At 41.6% G+C, this 16,569-nt stretch overlaps 1 protein-coding gene across 3 annotated transcripts; it reads right to left on the reverse strand.

The window, feature by feature from the left end:
- Positions 1-195: 195 nt before the first annotated feature.
- Positions 196-11,834, reverse strand: LOC140270115 (bcl-2-modifying factor-like). 3 transcript variants are annotated; one of them, XM_072365207.1, is made up of 5 exons: positions 11,684-11,834; positions 9,682-9,878; positions 8,867-9,081; positions 4,285-4,397; positions 196-3,138 (listed from the first exon to the last, which is right to left on the reverse strand). In XM_072365207.1, exons 2-5 carry the CDS (start codon positions 9,851-9,853, stop codon positions 3,123-3,125), a joined length of 516 nt encoding a protein of 171 aa, XP_072221308.1. In that variant the 5' UTR covers positions 9,854-9,878; positions 11,684-11,834; the 3' UTR covers positions 196-3,122. The 3 variants fall into 3 exon arrangements, with proteins under 3 accessions (XP_072221308.1, XP_072221307.1, XP_072221309.1); XM_072365206.1 differs by lacking the exon at positions 11,684-11,834 and having other exon boundaries at positions 9,682-10,379; XM_072365208.1 differs by lacking the exon at positions 11,684-11,834 and having other exon boundaries at positions 196-4,397; positions 9,682-10,376.
- Positions 11,835-16,569: the final 4,735 nt, after the last annotated feature.

Consider the following 16,569-nt stretch of genomic DNA (forward strand, 5'->3'; position numbering starts at 1 on the left):
TGAGGGCTCAAAGAAGGGAATAATTTTTTCTTCTGTAGCTTTTTTTCCAAGGACAGATGTACTGAAATCTGGTGGAGGTCAAGAGTTAAAAAAGAGTTTAAGAGCTGTTGTTGTCATTGTATGTGGTCGTGTAAAACCAGCTGTAAGGCAGTATGTCATCTTGATTGAGCAAAAAAAACAAAAAACAGACTCAACTCAACAACTTCAATAAAATTTTTATTGAAAAAAAGTACCAGTAAACAACAAGAAATCCAGAAAAAGATTTGTAGAGCAAAGCTCTGTATGTACAGCATATTGCACTACATAACAAATTGTCATTACTTCCATATGATATCAACAAACCAAAAAATATATATATAAACACAAAAATGAGTGCACAGTAGAGTCTCGAAAACACACAGTCAATGTTTACAAAAATGCTACATTTTCGCTGGGTCTCATTTCTTGGTATACAGAGAGTGTGTGATAATCAAGACTTCATTGAAACTGAGCAGTTAAAGGCATATTCCAGGGTTTTTAAAAACAAATGTACACTTTACCTGTTCTGTAAAGAAAGGAAAGTATTTCATAGCTACAAGATCATGAGCCTAATTCACCAAACCATTAATTATTTTGGTTTACCTGTTTTTTCTTTTTTTTTTGTATACACGATGGTAAATTGTGCAAGGAATGTTGCGATTTCATTTTCTTTAAAAAAAAAAAAGTCTCATTGGACTTCAAAATGATCCCACTTGTATTAAAATTATTTTACAAGCGTGAACTGTCCTTATAAAAGCAGACCCTTTCTCTTAAGAAAATACAATTAAAAAAGTTAAGAAAGACCATGAAGAAAAAAAAACATTTTTCAAAAAATTTAATTCAAAACCTTCTTCCTGCCCAAAAAAAGACAAAAAAAAAAGGGAACACAACAACAACTTCAGTTTTATATAAAGTGGACTACAAAATTCAAGACACTGACGGTTTCCATAAAATACACGTCCCACTCTTGGGACTCTCTGCACTCATGTATGTGATGCGTGCAGTTTGGGAAACTCACACTAAGAAAATTATAAAGGGCACCACGGTGGCTTGCTTCCCTTTCCAATAAATCAACCGGCCATCATACCTGAGCCAACTTGGTCAATGCACAGATACACGGCTGACACATGGCAAGATTAGCCCAAGAGAACAATCCAGAGTATATACTATACATTAACACGCAACAGATAAGAGACCTATGGGATTTACAAAAACAAAGTACTTTCCAGTGCATACTGATTTCAACACATTGATTAAGAATAAAAGGCTGAAAACAAAGTAATGTCTTCTGATTTGTGGAGAATGCAAGGGCGACCTTATTTGATCTGTTTCTCAGTTTACCTAATGTCTTGCATCATTAGAGATGGGTGGGTTGATGAATTATAAGGTATAAGTTATATCCTTTTGAAAGGCAAAACCACAGTGAAACTACTGCATTTCTAGAACCATATATTGTGAATCTGGTGAATTGGATGGTGGAAAGATAATGAAAAAGGTCTGAACTAGTTGGGCCCATCCCTGGAAAATCATAACCTCCAAAGTGAAATATTTCACCCCAAATCTATTTTTTTTTCCATGAGTATCTTACATTCACTCATGTGGGCTTGAAAGGTGGTGAGCAGATTTTGTTTTTCAGAAAGAGCAGCAGCTAGAGTCATTATGAATTCATGTTGGCAACAATCGTATTCAACAGTAACAAGTTTCGCTGTGGCGGAAGCAGAGGATTTGTGCAGAATGTGCAGATAGCAGTCAAACTTGCCACCACTGAAATGAACAGTAACATAAATTCAAACTGCTGGTCTTTTACAGCCTAAGAGAGATCCTAAAAATAAATGGCAGGCACAATGACGGGCAACTTGCTCTGTTCAGACTCAGAAATCCAACCATGTCCAAGACCAAAACAGACAAATGAAAATAAGAAGTGATTGCACACACAAGTGTATACAGTAGAAATGGGTAAATATAACAAAAAAATAAATAAAAAAAGGAAAAAATAAATTACAAAGAAAATGAACCGATGAATATAATCCATGTTATGAAGGAGCAGCACAAAGAGGAAGTCAAGAGCCAGTGGTGAGACGGGGTGCTACTGGGACTGGCTCAGCGTTCAGAATCCGCAGGAAACTATTACCACAACCACACTCAGTGCACCTCACACGCCTCTGACTTCATACTCAGTAGCCCCTGTCACCACCACAGTCAGCAAGCCAGCCTCCGACTCCCCTGTTAAACTGTACCATTATGTGTGTGCTGAGAAGTTGGCCGAGAAGAATTGCAAGACGAAATGAAAATAACGGAAAACAATGCAATTTGTCTAACCGTGTAACAGATTCTCAAGGTTACCAGTAGCCCATAAAGTCTGTCCCTGAGACATCTTGAGAGAAAATGAAAGAAAACCCCAATTATGCAGTGATAAACTTGACACATTGGAAGGAGCAAGTAATTACAGACCCCTGATATGTATTGCTCCTTGGGTCCAAAGCCTGGGTTCAGCAAAGAAAACAAAACATAACAAACAGCATCTTCAACAGTGTCTTTAAACTTATTCATATTTCAACAATAGTTACAGTCTTTTTTTAAAACTTTTGTTTCTTTTCAGAGACTGTTTGTCTGCTGAGCCAGAGGTGGTTATGTAGACTAAAATATCCTAAATCTGAATCTGAGCACCAAAGACAATATAAGATAACCCAGCAGAATATCAAATGATGTAAAACCCCACAGAGGTATCCTGAGAGGAGAAGATTCTGTTTCACAGATTGGTTACGGCATATTGTTTGGTGTTCAGAACAAGCGTGCTGTGAAAAGCAAACCACAAAATGTTTCAGCTGAGGCACACGGCTCCAACTCTAACACAACCTAAGCTTGAAACCTTGGTAAGTGAAATTTCCAGAACATATATCCAATCCAGGATCCAGACTGGGCTCAGTCAGGCCTCAACACTGATTATTTGTCTTGGACATGTGATTGCATACATCTGAAATGTGGTGGCAAGGAAACAAGTTATAACTGAAAACCTTCATACATGACAGAGGTTAGCTTGGTAGCAATATGAACTCTTGAAGGGTGGAAGTCTAGTGCAAAAACCGTGGATCCACAGCTCCACTTCAAGGGCATGGAGGTCTGAAAACAATCACATGAAAAGAACACATCTAAAACAAAGGCAACTCTTGTATCAAATATTGGGAACAGGGCCAAAATGAAAAACTTAACATCTTGAGAAATTAAACTAAAAACATAATAATGGTAGACTTGGACAATTTTTTTATTGTTGGTGGGGGGGTTTGCTCAATGTAAAAGTGTGCTTGATTCATTTCCTCTAATTTAATGCATTGTTCCAGGTGTACAAAAGCTTTTATATGCCTGTAAATGTCAGCACCCCATGATTTTAATATAAATATCTGTTTAGTCATTTTTTTTTACCCCACTTTTGGCAGTCCCTACGCTAGTTTAACCAGACAGTGATGTTTAGTACTGTAAACTCCACCCCAATACTTCAAAAAGTCCCAAATGTTTGATAATGTAGCACATGACTAAAGGTAGGTACACCTCAAACATCTGCATATTAAATTATGTTTTAATAACACTTAAGAGTGGGCCAACTTTTCATGTGCAGAAACTTGACCTTGTTCCCAATACTGTGATACATACTGAGGGATCAAACCTAATAGAAAAGAAAAGGAAATGGGGGGAGAAACATAGAAAGAAAATTTTAAAAAACATAGGAAAAGATAAATGTTCCATTGAGGTGAGGTGCAAAATGATTTGTTCTAAGAAGTTGCCTCTTTGGAAGTTAGTAAATCAACTCGAATGGTCACCTGGGAGGCTTCAGAAAAGAAACTGTCACACCACATTTCCTTTCATTTCCTAACCATCTCATCTTGCCTGTCAAAAATACTCAATACTCCTTCTGGCAGAAGACACTGAATAAGGCATTCCCAGGGTCTGTGGAGGTCATTTAAGATGGATACATGTTGAAGTGCAAAACATTTACCAAGAACAATGTACTGTACAAAACTACTACACCACACGTATGCCAAAATATGAACATTGTCCTTGAGAGGAATCTTGGAGCATCATGGCATCTTCTTGGAAAGAAAAAACACACAACATTGTATTAAAGTTGGTTGTCTCCGTCCTGCGGTGACCCTTTTGTCTCCTTTTTTTTCTTCCCCCAAAACAGACCCGTGTTAGATTTGACAGTGCCATTAGGAGTCCAGTTCCTCACAGAGATGTAGAGAAGGGGTGTAAGAGGAAGATGCCCCTCACCTCTGTCCTGCACCACGTCCTCCAGCAATGAAACCTCTATCAAACAGAAGGCTGAGAAGCGCTGTGGCCAGGCGCCACCACAACGGCCCCTGGTTCCTTTGGTTTCGATGATACTGAAACAACAAATAAAGCCAAAAAACAGGTCAGTTAGAACACTCCACAGAAAGTCAAACTCTACATGCAAAGCTAAAAAAGCCCTTAGTTTTGTTTTTCACTGTAAGGTCTAGCTTATTTGACTGTGATGTGTGCTGATTGATAGGAGGCACAGTGAAAAGGCTGGACTGAGAGGACAGAACCCGATCCCAGAATGTCGCTGATATTTTCACAACAGTCTGCTTTTGTCCCCAACAACACTTATAAGACAGGCCTCCATCTCTGCGCAGGATCCCGATGCAGGCAGGGCTTCCCAATAGACATTCCAAGCCATAAACACATTCATCATACAGTCACACTTTTTTTCTAATCTTTCTGGCAGAAACCAGCAGCCAGCAGCTGAGGAGGAGACTCTCTCAGGTTCGCGAGCCAATTGGATTCCACACGATTAGAGGGATAATACTATCTCAGCCATTGAGAACCTGAGATAAGATAATTGCACCAAATGGGATTAGGGGGCTCTTGATGAGAGGCAGGGAGTCTCTGGAAAACACATATCTGCATGAGAGAGCTACAGTAGTCCAGCAGCTCATCTGCAGACAAAAGGCAGACTCCACCATGCCTGATAATGTTGTGACTATTTTCAGCCCATAAGGCAGGTACTGAAGACAAAGATGCCTGAAAGTCTACTATCGTACCTTCTCTTGGCAACAATGTTTTATAATAGCCAGAAATTCACAGGCAGAGATTAGATTTGTCATATTTACATAGCACCCAAACCTTGACCTAGTTAACAGCCAGCAACTGTCACTGTGATAAGCCTCTGGGTTTCCATACTCTTATCAATTTGTGGTGAACATTGCATAGTGTTGCATAAGCGTTACCAGGTTCCAGTCAGCGAGAGTATATCTTACTTTCCACTGGTTTACCATTCCTTCTGCTTAAAAGGAAAAAAAAAAAAAGCAAAAACAACAAAAGATGAGGGAAGTTACGAGTTCTGTGTTCACACCATTTCTAAATCTTGCTCAGGGATATTTTAATATGGGCTTAGAAATGGAAAAATATCTACCTCGTATGAAAAATAGACGATATTTCTATGCAGCTCAGGGTGGATGAGATCATCACTCGCTCACAGAGCCTTGCAAGGGTTAACTTGGTAAACACAGCCTTGCCTGAAGTGTTTTCAATTTAAAATGAAATCATACAAGACCACATTCGGTTTCCCAAAGGAGGCAAAATTACTTCATAAGTGAAGTTATATTCATATTTTATGTCGGTGTGTAATATTTAATGATGCTCAGAGTTTGAACATTTAATAGCAAAGGCTGCTGGGGTAAATGAGTCAGCTGTGAGATTTATGCTACAAAGTTTGTGTGTTTACTCGGTTACAATTAATCTTTATACTCAGAAACAGAATGTTCCTGCTTTCAGTTCTATCACTTTACACGCGATATTCGGATCAACAAAGAGAGAAAAGAGCAAGAGTGACAAGAGGTGTGCACAGGCCTGTCACAACTTACTCATGAGTCACACCACCAACTGTCAAAATGAGACAGTCTCTAAATTTAGCTCGAGATAGAGCGGCAGAGTCTAGCCAGATTCTCTGTGTCGTCACTCTGACACTCGCCTAATGTGCGTTATCAGTGTCCAGTGCAGGCTGTCTGTCATGCCAGCTGCTCAGAAGCTCTGGCTTATCACTTGGGTAAACAGGCCAGGCTCTATAGCAAGAAACTCTGGATTAGTCATATCAGCAAAGAGAGAAGGGCCAAAAAAAAAAATACAAACAAGTAACAGTGGTATTAAAAGAATAGACATGTTGATATCCCTGTCTACACAAATTACCACAGAATTATGAATGAAAAAGAAAAATCTTTTGTTTTTGTTTCTAGCAAAAGTCCTCTCCTCCCCCTTTTTTCTACAAGTGCTGAAAGGAGAGAGTGCCGTGCCCTTGCTGGAACAGCGAGGAGATAAAACCACAAACACACACAAACGCACACACTCAGCTGCACACACAGCCACAGGAGATATTCAACCCTGCTTTCAACACCTCCTATCGAAAGCACCGGGAGTCGTCTCTCTTAAAAAAACATGGGGATGAAACCTAACTCTGCTCCTTGCCCTGCACAGGCTGGAGCAGTCTTCCTGCCATTGTGACTGTCATTACTGCTGTGTCTCAAATGGCGGGCCAGCTAATGTCAACCATCCTCTGGGGACCTCAGAGCCTCCTCCAGGCCCCTCTGACTGAGGAGCAATTTATCTGTCAGCATCCACCAGTACTCCTTTGCTACCTAATCCCTCCTTTTGCCAGGGGCCACGGGCTCCCATGGAGAACACTTGCAGCCACATTGCTCAAAAATCCATCAATATGATGGCAGTCAAAGGCACTTGGATTGCTCAGGGACAAGTGTCTGCAGCGAATAATTTGCCCAATAAATAGGCTGCTGTCAGGAGTGACAGGAATGAGAATGAGCAAACAGTTGTGCCAAAAACGAGTGAGAGTTTTTGTACTGACAGTCAGAGCTTATGATAGTGAGAAGTGAGAGACAGCAAAAAGCAGAAAAACAAGTATGGGTGTATTCATGCATGATCGTGAACACAATACAATGAAGTGCACAACTGGGGCCAGAAATAGTCATTACAAAGGCTGCAGGGGAATCATGCATCCAAAACCGCATATCATTGTTTGAGTTGTAGAAACATCACGCTGTAACAGTCAGCCACAATCTCACTCAACACACATGTCCCACACAAACAGAGACATCGTGAAAAAAATGTGGCTTTGCACCCACTCGGTCTCCCTAGTCTCTCTGCTAATCAAAATTACAAACCGTCACCTCCCGATGTGAACAAAAAAATATTCTCTTAATCAGTCATCAGTGTCATGATATGTATCTACCCAGGATGTGACTTCACAGGGCCGTTTTCACTCTGACTGTCCTCTGTGTTGTTTACTCAACCAGCAAAAGGGAGCACAAGCCACTTCCTCATCCCCTGACCCAGGCCAGCCTGCGTTGTGCGTCAATACATCCCGGTCGCACACACATCACAGCAACCCTCCTGTCTGACTGTCTGGTTGTCTGTGTGCGTCCGCCAGTGTCACAATACATGAGTCATGCTTAGATGCAGGGGTATAAATAACATCTGCTTTATAAGCGCATGAGAAAACAAGACACTGTCTTGCACTTTGTGGTACAAGGTTAGAGAACGAGTGCAGGGAGAAACCTATTTCCCAGGCGTTTTAAGACAACTGAAGGTGGTTGTTACTTGATTATTTAAGGTTCAGTCTCCAAATCTTCCACCCCCCTATACATTATAATGGATTTCACCCACTTATTCACAAGTCCTGTGGCTGTTATCTGGATGTCTCCTGCGGCCGCTCCCTGCTGAGTGAAGGGGGCTGACTGGAGGCTCCCTGGAACTACAGCTGTTCCCCTCTGGGCTCACGTGCTGAGCTTCGGGTTACAACATGTTTACCTACTTCTGCCACTTCTGCTTTTTCATGTACGCATAAGTATGTGTTCAAATGTGCATGTGAGACTAAATATGTGTGTTAGACTGTTAACCACGTGTGCAACAAAAGACTTGCACTCATAGAAAATCTCCCTGCAGTCAATGTATATATTTCGAAGCCAAAGATTTAAATGATAGTATGTCATGGTTGGAGCAGCACACCAGCCCTAAGGGCACAGTCACGCTGACCACAGCATGTTGTTTGAGACCAGGCATCCTCCATGCCACTAGTCTCCACAGCACACTGAGGAAACAGGAGAAAAGAGAGAGAAATAAACAGGAAGAGGAGGCAGGGGAAGGGCCTGGGGTTAGTGGGTAGGTGGGGGAAGGGCTGTCCTGAATGTGCAGTGTCTTTGGCTAGAGGGAAAGTAGTTGGGGGTTGGAGGACGGGGGTTGAGACGCTGGGCTTGAGGGGGGTCGGTGGGGGTGCGTTTGAGACGCTTGGCTAAAGTTGTGCATGTGCACAGCCTCTCCAAAACAAACACGGAGCAAACACAGTAAAAGAGAGCTAACTTTTGACCCTCCATTAATCTCTGTCAAATCAACATGAGATCCAAATATTGAAAAGTGTGTAGATAGTGTTGCTGATGTGCAGACTTTTTCCTGCTGGGTTGGAAGGGCAACCCGACCAACGCCAACAGTATAACCCCTTGGATGATGGCAGCAAACTTATCTGTTATCTACTGTGTGGCACTATAGTAAACTCAGTGGAAGTGAACAAAAAAGATAAGGCTGATCAAACATCAAACTTCAGTTGCAGCTTTTCTAATGTGTAATTTTAGTTAGACTTTTTCTCATATGTTTCTCAGTGGTAATAGTGAATGTGACTTGTACAAGAGTTGGCCTCACTGCAGGGAACTCATGCTCTAACTATACAGCACATAGCTAAGGTATCATTTTTAAGTTGTTTACTGCCATCAAAGGCCAAGAAATCTGTCCTGAATTTGTGCAGACAGCAAGGTGCATCTTTCCTCCTCACCAGCTGAAGGTGTTCCCGGTGAAACTGGTCTCCTATCAGCTGGAGTTTCTGTCCAATGCAAGCCTCCACGCTGCGCGCCACAGGCTGCTGCTGGGGCAGCCGCTGGGGCAGCCGCTCCATCCCGTTTTGCTCCTCTTCACTCTCTTGTTGCCTCGCTTCAATATCCCCAACAAGCTCAAAGCGTGCTGGGAAGTGCAATCGAAAACCTGCGTTACCTGTTGAGTGTCAAGGCTGATACTTATTATCTTGTACACAGCGTGTGTTCAATAAAATAATCTAAACACAGCAATGACACCTGAAAGGCGTGTCTTTACTACAGGTGAAAATATCTGCCAAACACTCATGGATGTACTGCTTGGTTCTAACCACAACTTTCCCTTCTGCTGTTCTATGTCACATAACAGTTTTATTAGATACTTACACATAACAAACTCACACGACCCAGATTTTGGGGTCAGTCAGTTGTTACGGAGCTACTCTGGAATGATTACTTGTATATGGCGCCACTGTAACTTTACTGTCAGTGATAAGCAGCTCTGTGAGGAGTTGTCGCACAGGTGAGCACTGCTGTCACTTCTTTTCAGTCACGATGCCAGTCTGGCGCCTTTTGTATAGCAAAGCAGCTGGGTACACTGCACGCTGACCATAAAAACAAGAGTGATGACGACTATCAGGCGCCAAGTGTGAGATCAGTGCAGCAACACTGTTTCACATTTCTCACATTATGATTCGGTTTTATAACATGGGTTGTTATCACTCACACAAGGCAGTGTTCCCTTTTCTCTGTTGAAAATGTGCCATGTCATCAGCCTCACCGTAGAAGAGTGGTCTGGGCTCCTCTGCGACCCCACAGGGCAGCATGCCGTTGGTTGATACCAGGGCAGGACCAGGTGTTTGTGTGCCCCGGTCTTCACACTTTATCTCCCTGAATGTTGTGCGCCAGCAGTGGGGATCTGGCTCAAACACATCATCCTCCTCATCGTCCATACGGGGGCACTATAAGATGAGCAGCCTTGAAAGTGAGAAGATAGATTCAGAAATGGTACGACTAATCCTAGATATCGAACTTTTTAAAGTCTTAAAGTGAGACTATAAATGTAAGGCATTCTAGTTTCCTTCACTAATGATGGTAACTTTGGACAAATCCACATTGGATATGATGAGATGATCTCAGACACATTCATTACTTGTTCATTCCCCCAAAGCAATCATTATCATTATGGACGACCTGTCTGGCCTCTAATGAGTACTCTCAAATCAATAAAACCACATTGGATGAGTTGGGGAGGAGAAAATGAGCGAACACTGGCTGCATTTGTGGCAAAGAGTTCAGAGCTGATTTAAACAAATGGCTCTTCTCAACTCAGTGATGAAACCACACAATTCACTGCAGTTAGGCAATTCAGTAGAACCACAGTTACATAAAAGGGTGTTTAGCTGACAAGGTAGCATAAAAAGTACAGTCTTTGTTGTCTTGGCTTCTTAATGAACTATTCTATGATCAGTTTCACTAAGATTTGGGAATTTGCACGCCAAATCATCACAAGTATCAGATCTCAGTCTGCATAGAAATATCTGAAATTTAAACATATTACAGTGACATAACAAATCTTATCACAGTGTGGCAATAATGCACTGCACTCAACCCTGAGTCTTACACTGGGTCAAGGAGTTATCAAAATATAGGTGAAATTCAAGTTGCCTCACTAGCAAACCCCAAGTCACCACTGAGTTGTAATACAGGGTTACACTGCTACCACACTTCCAAATTAGGGTCCACAGCAAAAGGGTAATGACAGTCCTTGAGGAAAATCCTAAGCCACTCTCCCTACTCTGGTCTGTCAGCCTGCCAGCTCCACAAGAAGAACTTTTTTCATTTCCTCATCAAAAGCAGATTGTCCTGTCTGTAGCACGAGCAGACCTCACCGTGTAGTGCGCGCGCGTAATGCTTTGTTTGGACAAACGCGGGGAAATAACACGGGCCCAGAGAGAAAAAAAGAACGAAAGAAAAGAATGAAGATACGCTGGGTTGCTTTGCTCTAATGACCAGGCGCTGAGCTGCATGTTTGTGTCAGGCAGTGGCTCCCCCTGCTGCAGACAAAATAACCCAACAAGGGTCGGACGGGAGACGACGGGCTGGTGGCTGTGAGGAAGCTCTGTTATTGACACAGTTTCTGTCCAACGGCATCGACACAGTCCCACATCACACCATCTTAACTTTATGCAACATTGAACACATCAAGACCTTACGTGACACATAATCTCCTCGCGCTCAAAGCGGTGCCACCGCCTCGCTACATTAGTTACATTAATGACAACACCTCGTAATTATCAGAGAAGCGCGTTCCAACCCTAAATAGGGTTAAAGGAATGTTAAGTTAGACGGCAACATGCATTTGGAGTGTTGTAAAAGAGGAGAAAACGCATCATTGGAAAAGACACAAGGTGAAGAATACGTAATTACACGCTTAAAGACGTTTATTGTTCTGTGATTTGCAGAAAACTGCAGCCAAAACGTTTGGAAAACACGAGCCACGGCAGTGTAAAGTTCATTCACGCGCGGAGCCGTGTGAGCCGGGAAAGCCGGTTTAATTCAAATCTCTGCCACATGAATGACAGGCTGAGTTCAGCTAAAGTCGTTTTAAAGTTGGACTGCTCTGACGTTTCCGTGCACACAACAAGTTGTTGCGTGTTTTCCCAACAACAACGGCACGCTGTTTGTTGCCGCTTCCTCAGGACTGGGACGTTACATGATGACCAGCTGGTGGAAAGCGAAGGCTGAATGAGAACATTTAAATGTGTCTCTTGTCTTCTTACCTCGAATGTGTGCTTCGTTTTTGAACCCAGAAAAAAAAAAAGTGACAACGAGCTCAATATCCTGCCAAGCGAACGAGTTTAGTCCTTTTCACGTCCACGACTACTTCCATTCTGTGAGGAAAAGCGCGACAAGCCGATTTCATTTCGCCGACGTCAGCTTCATACTGGCTCCGCCAGGGGCGGGGTGCAGAACATTAGTAAATAGAGGGTGATTTACATTTGGGTGCTACAACCAATGGCTGATTTTGTTTATATCCCGCCTTCTTTGTCGTGTATTCAGACACGTGGACGGGAAATTCCCCGGAGCACGAGACAGCTTTCACACTACTACTGTGCTCATGTGGTCAGAAGCCTGTGAACTGCTGTCATGTGGAAGGTTTCTTTGGCCATGCCTAAGCAGCCATGCTTTATGCTGACAGATACACATGAATTGAGTTTCTTTATTAATAAAAAGCATTGTGTGTTTGGCTGCAGCATTGTGTGACAACAGCAAGGTGTATCACATATTCTCCGTCTTTAGGTGACAAAACTAATTTCTCTGATGGTCTGTCTATGTCTCCGTCTGTCTTTCTACATGCAGTCACGTGAAAACTACAGAGTACCCTCTTTTAATTCTAAAGCTTCAGTGCCGGGACATAATAAAAGTCCAAAAGACATTGTCCCAGAAGTCCTGTTGCTTGTTCAGATGCTGTTTTGCAAACATGTTTTACACGTTGTGTTGTCTTGTTTTTTTTTTTCTTCTTCTCAGAAATAGTAGGCTTTCTTCAGGCAACCCTTCCAAACAAGCCAAACTTGCCCAGTCTTTTTTCTAATTGTCTTATCCTGAACTTTAACATTTAACATGTTGGAGTCTGAGATGCAGCTCCTGGGTTTTTTGCTCTTTCTGTGTACTGCTCATACGGTTGATTTTCACTGTTTGCTGTAGGTCTAAAAACTGACAGTAGATTTGCGATGTGTTTCTATCTTGTATCTGAAAAATATAATTGTTTTTGAGCAACTTTGGCATTTTCTTTAAGAAGTCAACCATCTGTTATTTGAGGAACTGTTATGGCTTTTTGTTATGACTGACCTAGATTTAACTACAGGCCTAGATCTTGAGTCTAATCAGACACCTGTAGCAGAGAACATATGTGTGTTTCTGCAACAAAAACAACAATAAAACATTTATAATATAAATCAGATAACCAGAAAACAATTACCTAAAAATACTTTGAATGCAGTGAGCAAAGCTGACGGAACTGCAAAAGTTGAGTGATCAAAAATCCTCTTGAATGAAGCTTATTTAAGGCACAGCTGTTGTTGTGTTAAGATATTTGGTTTGTCTGAGCATGAATAAAATGGAGTGAATAAAAGCATGTGTCTTTAGGCTCTAGTGTAGTCATCATACCAAAACATGAGAAATTTTATTCGATTTCAGTTGCTTCATGATTGCAACCTTCTTTCTGAGCAGGAAAGTGAGAAGTGAAGAGAACAGAAGGGAACAGAGGAGATGAAGACTGCAACTGACAGACGGGACAACGTAAGAGGTGGGAAGAGGAGGCTGTGAGGACAGACACGACACGCATTTAACTCAGTTTGTCACAGTTGAAAAGCAATTGTTACACAATAAAAGCAAAGCTCTGAGACACGCGTTGGCAAAACAAAAAATTAAGTTCAAGCAAAATGTAATTTAGGATAAGACTGTGATCAATTTGAAGGAGCTAAATTCTTCTTAGCCCTTTGTCTGCTGCTAACAATAAAAGCCATAACAAGGAGCAATGACAATTCCGATTGCACTCATTTTGTTTTGATTTCATGGCCTTAAAGCCAGCTTATGCAAATTATAATTATAATAGAAACTTAAAAAAACTGATTAAGTGTCCCACAGAACAATTTAATATTTACATTTTACATCACCTTTTCTATAGGGTCTCTACTAAGTGAAAGGGATGATCAATATATGCCTGGAATATTGCCAGAAACATTTATAGGTTAATTTATAGTAACATTCAAAACCTACCAGTGATTTACGGTAAGTTAGTTGGTGTACTGATGATTAAGTTCAGGCATAGTTGATTTTTGCAGGTATGTTGTTTTGAAATGCAGGTGTTGGGGATCCTCCCCTCCTGTCATGACTATCACACTGATCAATAAACCCTGGGACAGCTGGAGCTCAAGCCAACCCTCTGCATTCTCTCACAGATAATCACCCCCACCCCCAACTCCTCTTTTCTTTCTTCTGTTCCTCAGCTGTGAGATCACCTCCCACCACCAAGCTGTGTGAAAAGTCCCCCCCCCCCTGCCCCGTCCTGAATTAATTCCCAAGACGGCTAACTTTTGACTTTGTCCCACCTGCAGCCTCTTCAAAAAGGTGGGGATCGATTGTGGATGAGAGGGGTTGGTTTTCGCTTGCGCCGTGATATAGGAAACTTGATCACTTGATCACGCATGAGTGGTCGCTGTAAACAACAAAAGGTTTAAAGATGTGGGAGCATTAGTTGCAGCTTGCTTTTGTTCTCTGGTGAAACAAAGGAGACCCCCACCCCTCATCCACATCCATCTCCCATTTAGGAGACTGACAAGAAAACACCTGTAATTACAAGAGAATCCAGTTAAGTAAAGGTAATTGTTTTAGAGACAATAAGAGAGTTAGTGTTACAATAGACTGTCATATCAGCAGTGAAAAAGAAAGAGATGCACATTTAAGGGGTTTATCATACAAAGGGTTCTTGATATAAATCATTAATGAAACAGCAAGGTATACAGTATTTATGAAAGTACAAACATATTAAAAAGCAAAGCTAAGTTATTCATTAATATGGATTAGTGGTTGGCTTGCATTTGAGGCTCCAGGAATCACTGAGGCCATAAGAGAGCTCTCAGTGTGGCAGAAAAGCAGGCTTCCACAGCATCAATTAAATATGAATAACTTGGCTGCAGCCCTGACGACTTATCTACAGTAGGAATATAAATTTTAAATTCACCTCGTTAATTTAAAGAAGCGAATCATGTCTTTCAAGATGTGGATTATGGCTTTGTGTTGGCAAGAAAGATTTCTTAGGGTGTTTGAAGTGCATACTCACACATAACATCCACCAACTGCTCAATGAAAAAAACAATATATCAATATAGTACTAAACAAAATTAATAATCAAATATTTGTTGCGTCTCTTTCGCTTGAGTGCTAAATGATATTATCATTGACCTGTGTTTGATTGGTGGAGGCAAGTGTTCATATATAAATTCCGATTTACGCCTGAGAACCCTGGGAGAAAGAGGGCAGGCATCAGTTTGCATTACATCAGAAAGCTGTTTCTGAAGAGCAAAGCATGCACACCCGCACAGCAGAAAGTGTGCACATATCTGCGTGCACATACACTCATGGCTGCACAATCACATGCCCTAGTTCTTCTGTAACCTCAAAAGCCCATTCCCCCTTTTGATATCTCATTCTCTATAGCGCTCTGCGCACACATCTGGTACGAGCACAAGTTTCTCACACCAAAACATTCTCAGCATGTGAATCCTGCCTGGAAACCAGAAAGAGGGGATTTCATTTGTTCCAACTGGACATGTTCCTTGGCAACCGCATCCAGACTGCAAGCCAGTTCGAGGAGACATGTGCAGCTCCCTGACCCAGTGGCAGAGATCACACTGGAGCACTGACATGATGACTAAAGGGGACTTTCTTCTTCACCTTTCTTTGATACCAAGTATCTCATTTGTGTGCATATTATAGGTTTGATTCAGATGATATTTCATGTGTTTTCCTTTGCAGCTTTAACAGGACTACGAGGTCAGGATCAGCAAACTGTAGAGGACCTATGACTTTGACAAAGTCTGAGTTTATGTTGCACTCAGAAACAAACACATATCCACTAATATGTGTAAACTTCCTATGGTAATAGCCTCAGGTTTGTATTCTCTATCAAACAGTCAGTGGGTCCACATAATGAGATTAACTCAATTATAGCTATAGTTGGGATATGCTCCTTATCTGAGCATTCTTCATCGCATTGTTTATTTTTTTCCGACAGTGTCCACAACAACAGTAATATCGTCTCCTTCGATTTCCGGGCGACGATCCCGGGAAGAAAGCAGAGAATGCTCAATCCAGTCCACAACGTTCTTCTGCTGTCTACAGGCACGTTTGGTGTACGTTTGGATTGAGTTATCTTGGGGTCTTAATCCGATCGAGAGTAACCCAATCCGATTAGTTTTTTTGTCAGATTAAGGTGTCGACATGAACAGAATAACTCAGTTTTAATGTAATTTAGCCATTAATTCGATCCGATGGCACTCATGTAACCCCACTGAAAGTCATTTGTGGGTTTTTTTTGTCTTTTTTTTTTTTTTTACATAAAACGATCCAGATGTATACTGTATATGAAAAATATGTTTCTATTTTAGAACTGAACAATGTGCAGTAAATCTTTTATAATGGTGCCACCATTGTGTAGAAAAAGGCTCCCTTTACAATACATGACAAAGTAAGTTTACCCCTCTATAAGTTTTTTAATGAGGCTGATTTGATCTGTTCTGGTGGAAGAGTCAGCAGTGACAGTCAAATGAAAAGAAGGCAAATGGTAAATGTTAAGTTTATCTTCTGTAAGTCTACAAGCCCTCACAGGTCCTCTCAGGTGAAGACATACTGAATAATATATCATGCGTGGAGAGGTGAAGAGGGGTGATTTTGTGCTTGAACCCAGCCTCTTTTAGATATTGTGGAGGTGAGGCAAGTTATGAAGCAATGACACCTGATCCAACCGTCGTAACTGAGAGCGCTGACACAAATGGCCAGCTTTTGTAAGGGCTGTCTGATGATCATACATCTCTGTCTGGCTGCCGACTGCAGGCCAAACCTCACACTGTTGACTTAGATACAGCCGTTGTTACTGTGGGTGATT

This window comes from Leuresthes tenuis, unplaced genomic scaffold, assembly GCF_036924035.1.
Source record: "Leuresthes tenuis unplaced genomic scaffold, fLeuTen1.0.hap1 SCAF_15, whole genome shotgun sequence".
Lineage (NCBI taxonomy): Eukaryota > Metazoa > Chordata > Actinopteri > Atheriniformes > Atherinopsidae > Leuresthes > Leuresthes tenuis.

Excerpts from the sequence above, each read along its gene's own strand:
- LOC140270115 (XM_072365207.1), bottom strand. The coding sequence starts at position 9,853 with ATGGACGATGAGGAGGATGATGTGTTTGAGCCAGATCCCCACTGCTGG. Across the intron at positions 9,082-9,681 it reads GCCCAGACCACTCTTCTACG|GTAACGCAGGTTTTCGATTG; the intron begins GTGAGGCTGATG and ends GACACTCAACAG. Across the intron at positions 4,398-8,866 it reads ACCGGGAACACCTTCAGCTG|TATCATCGAAACCAAAGGAA; the intron begins GTGAGGAGGAAA and ends TTGTTGTTTCAG.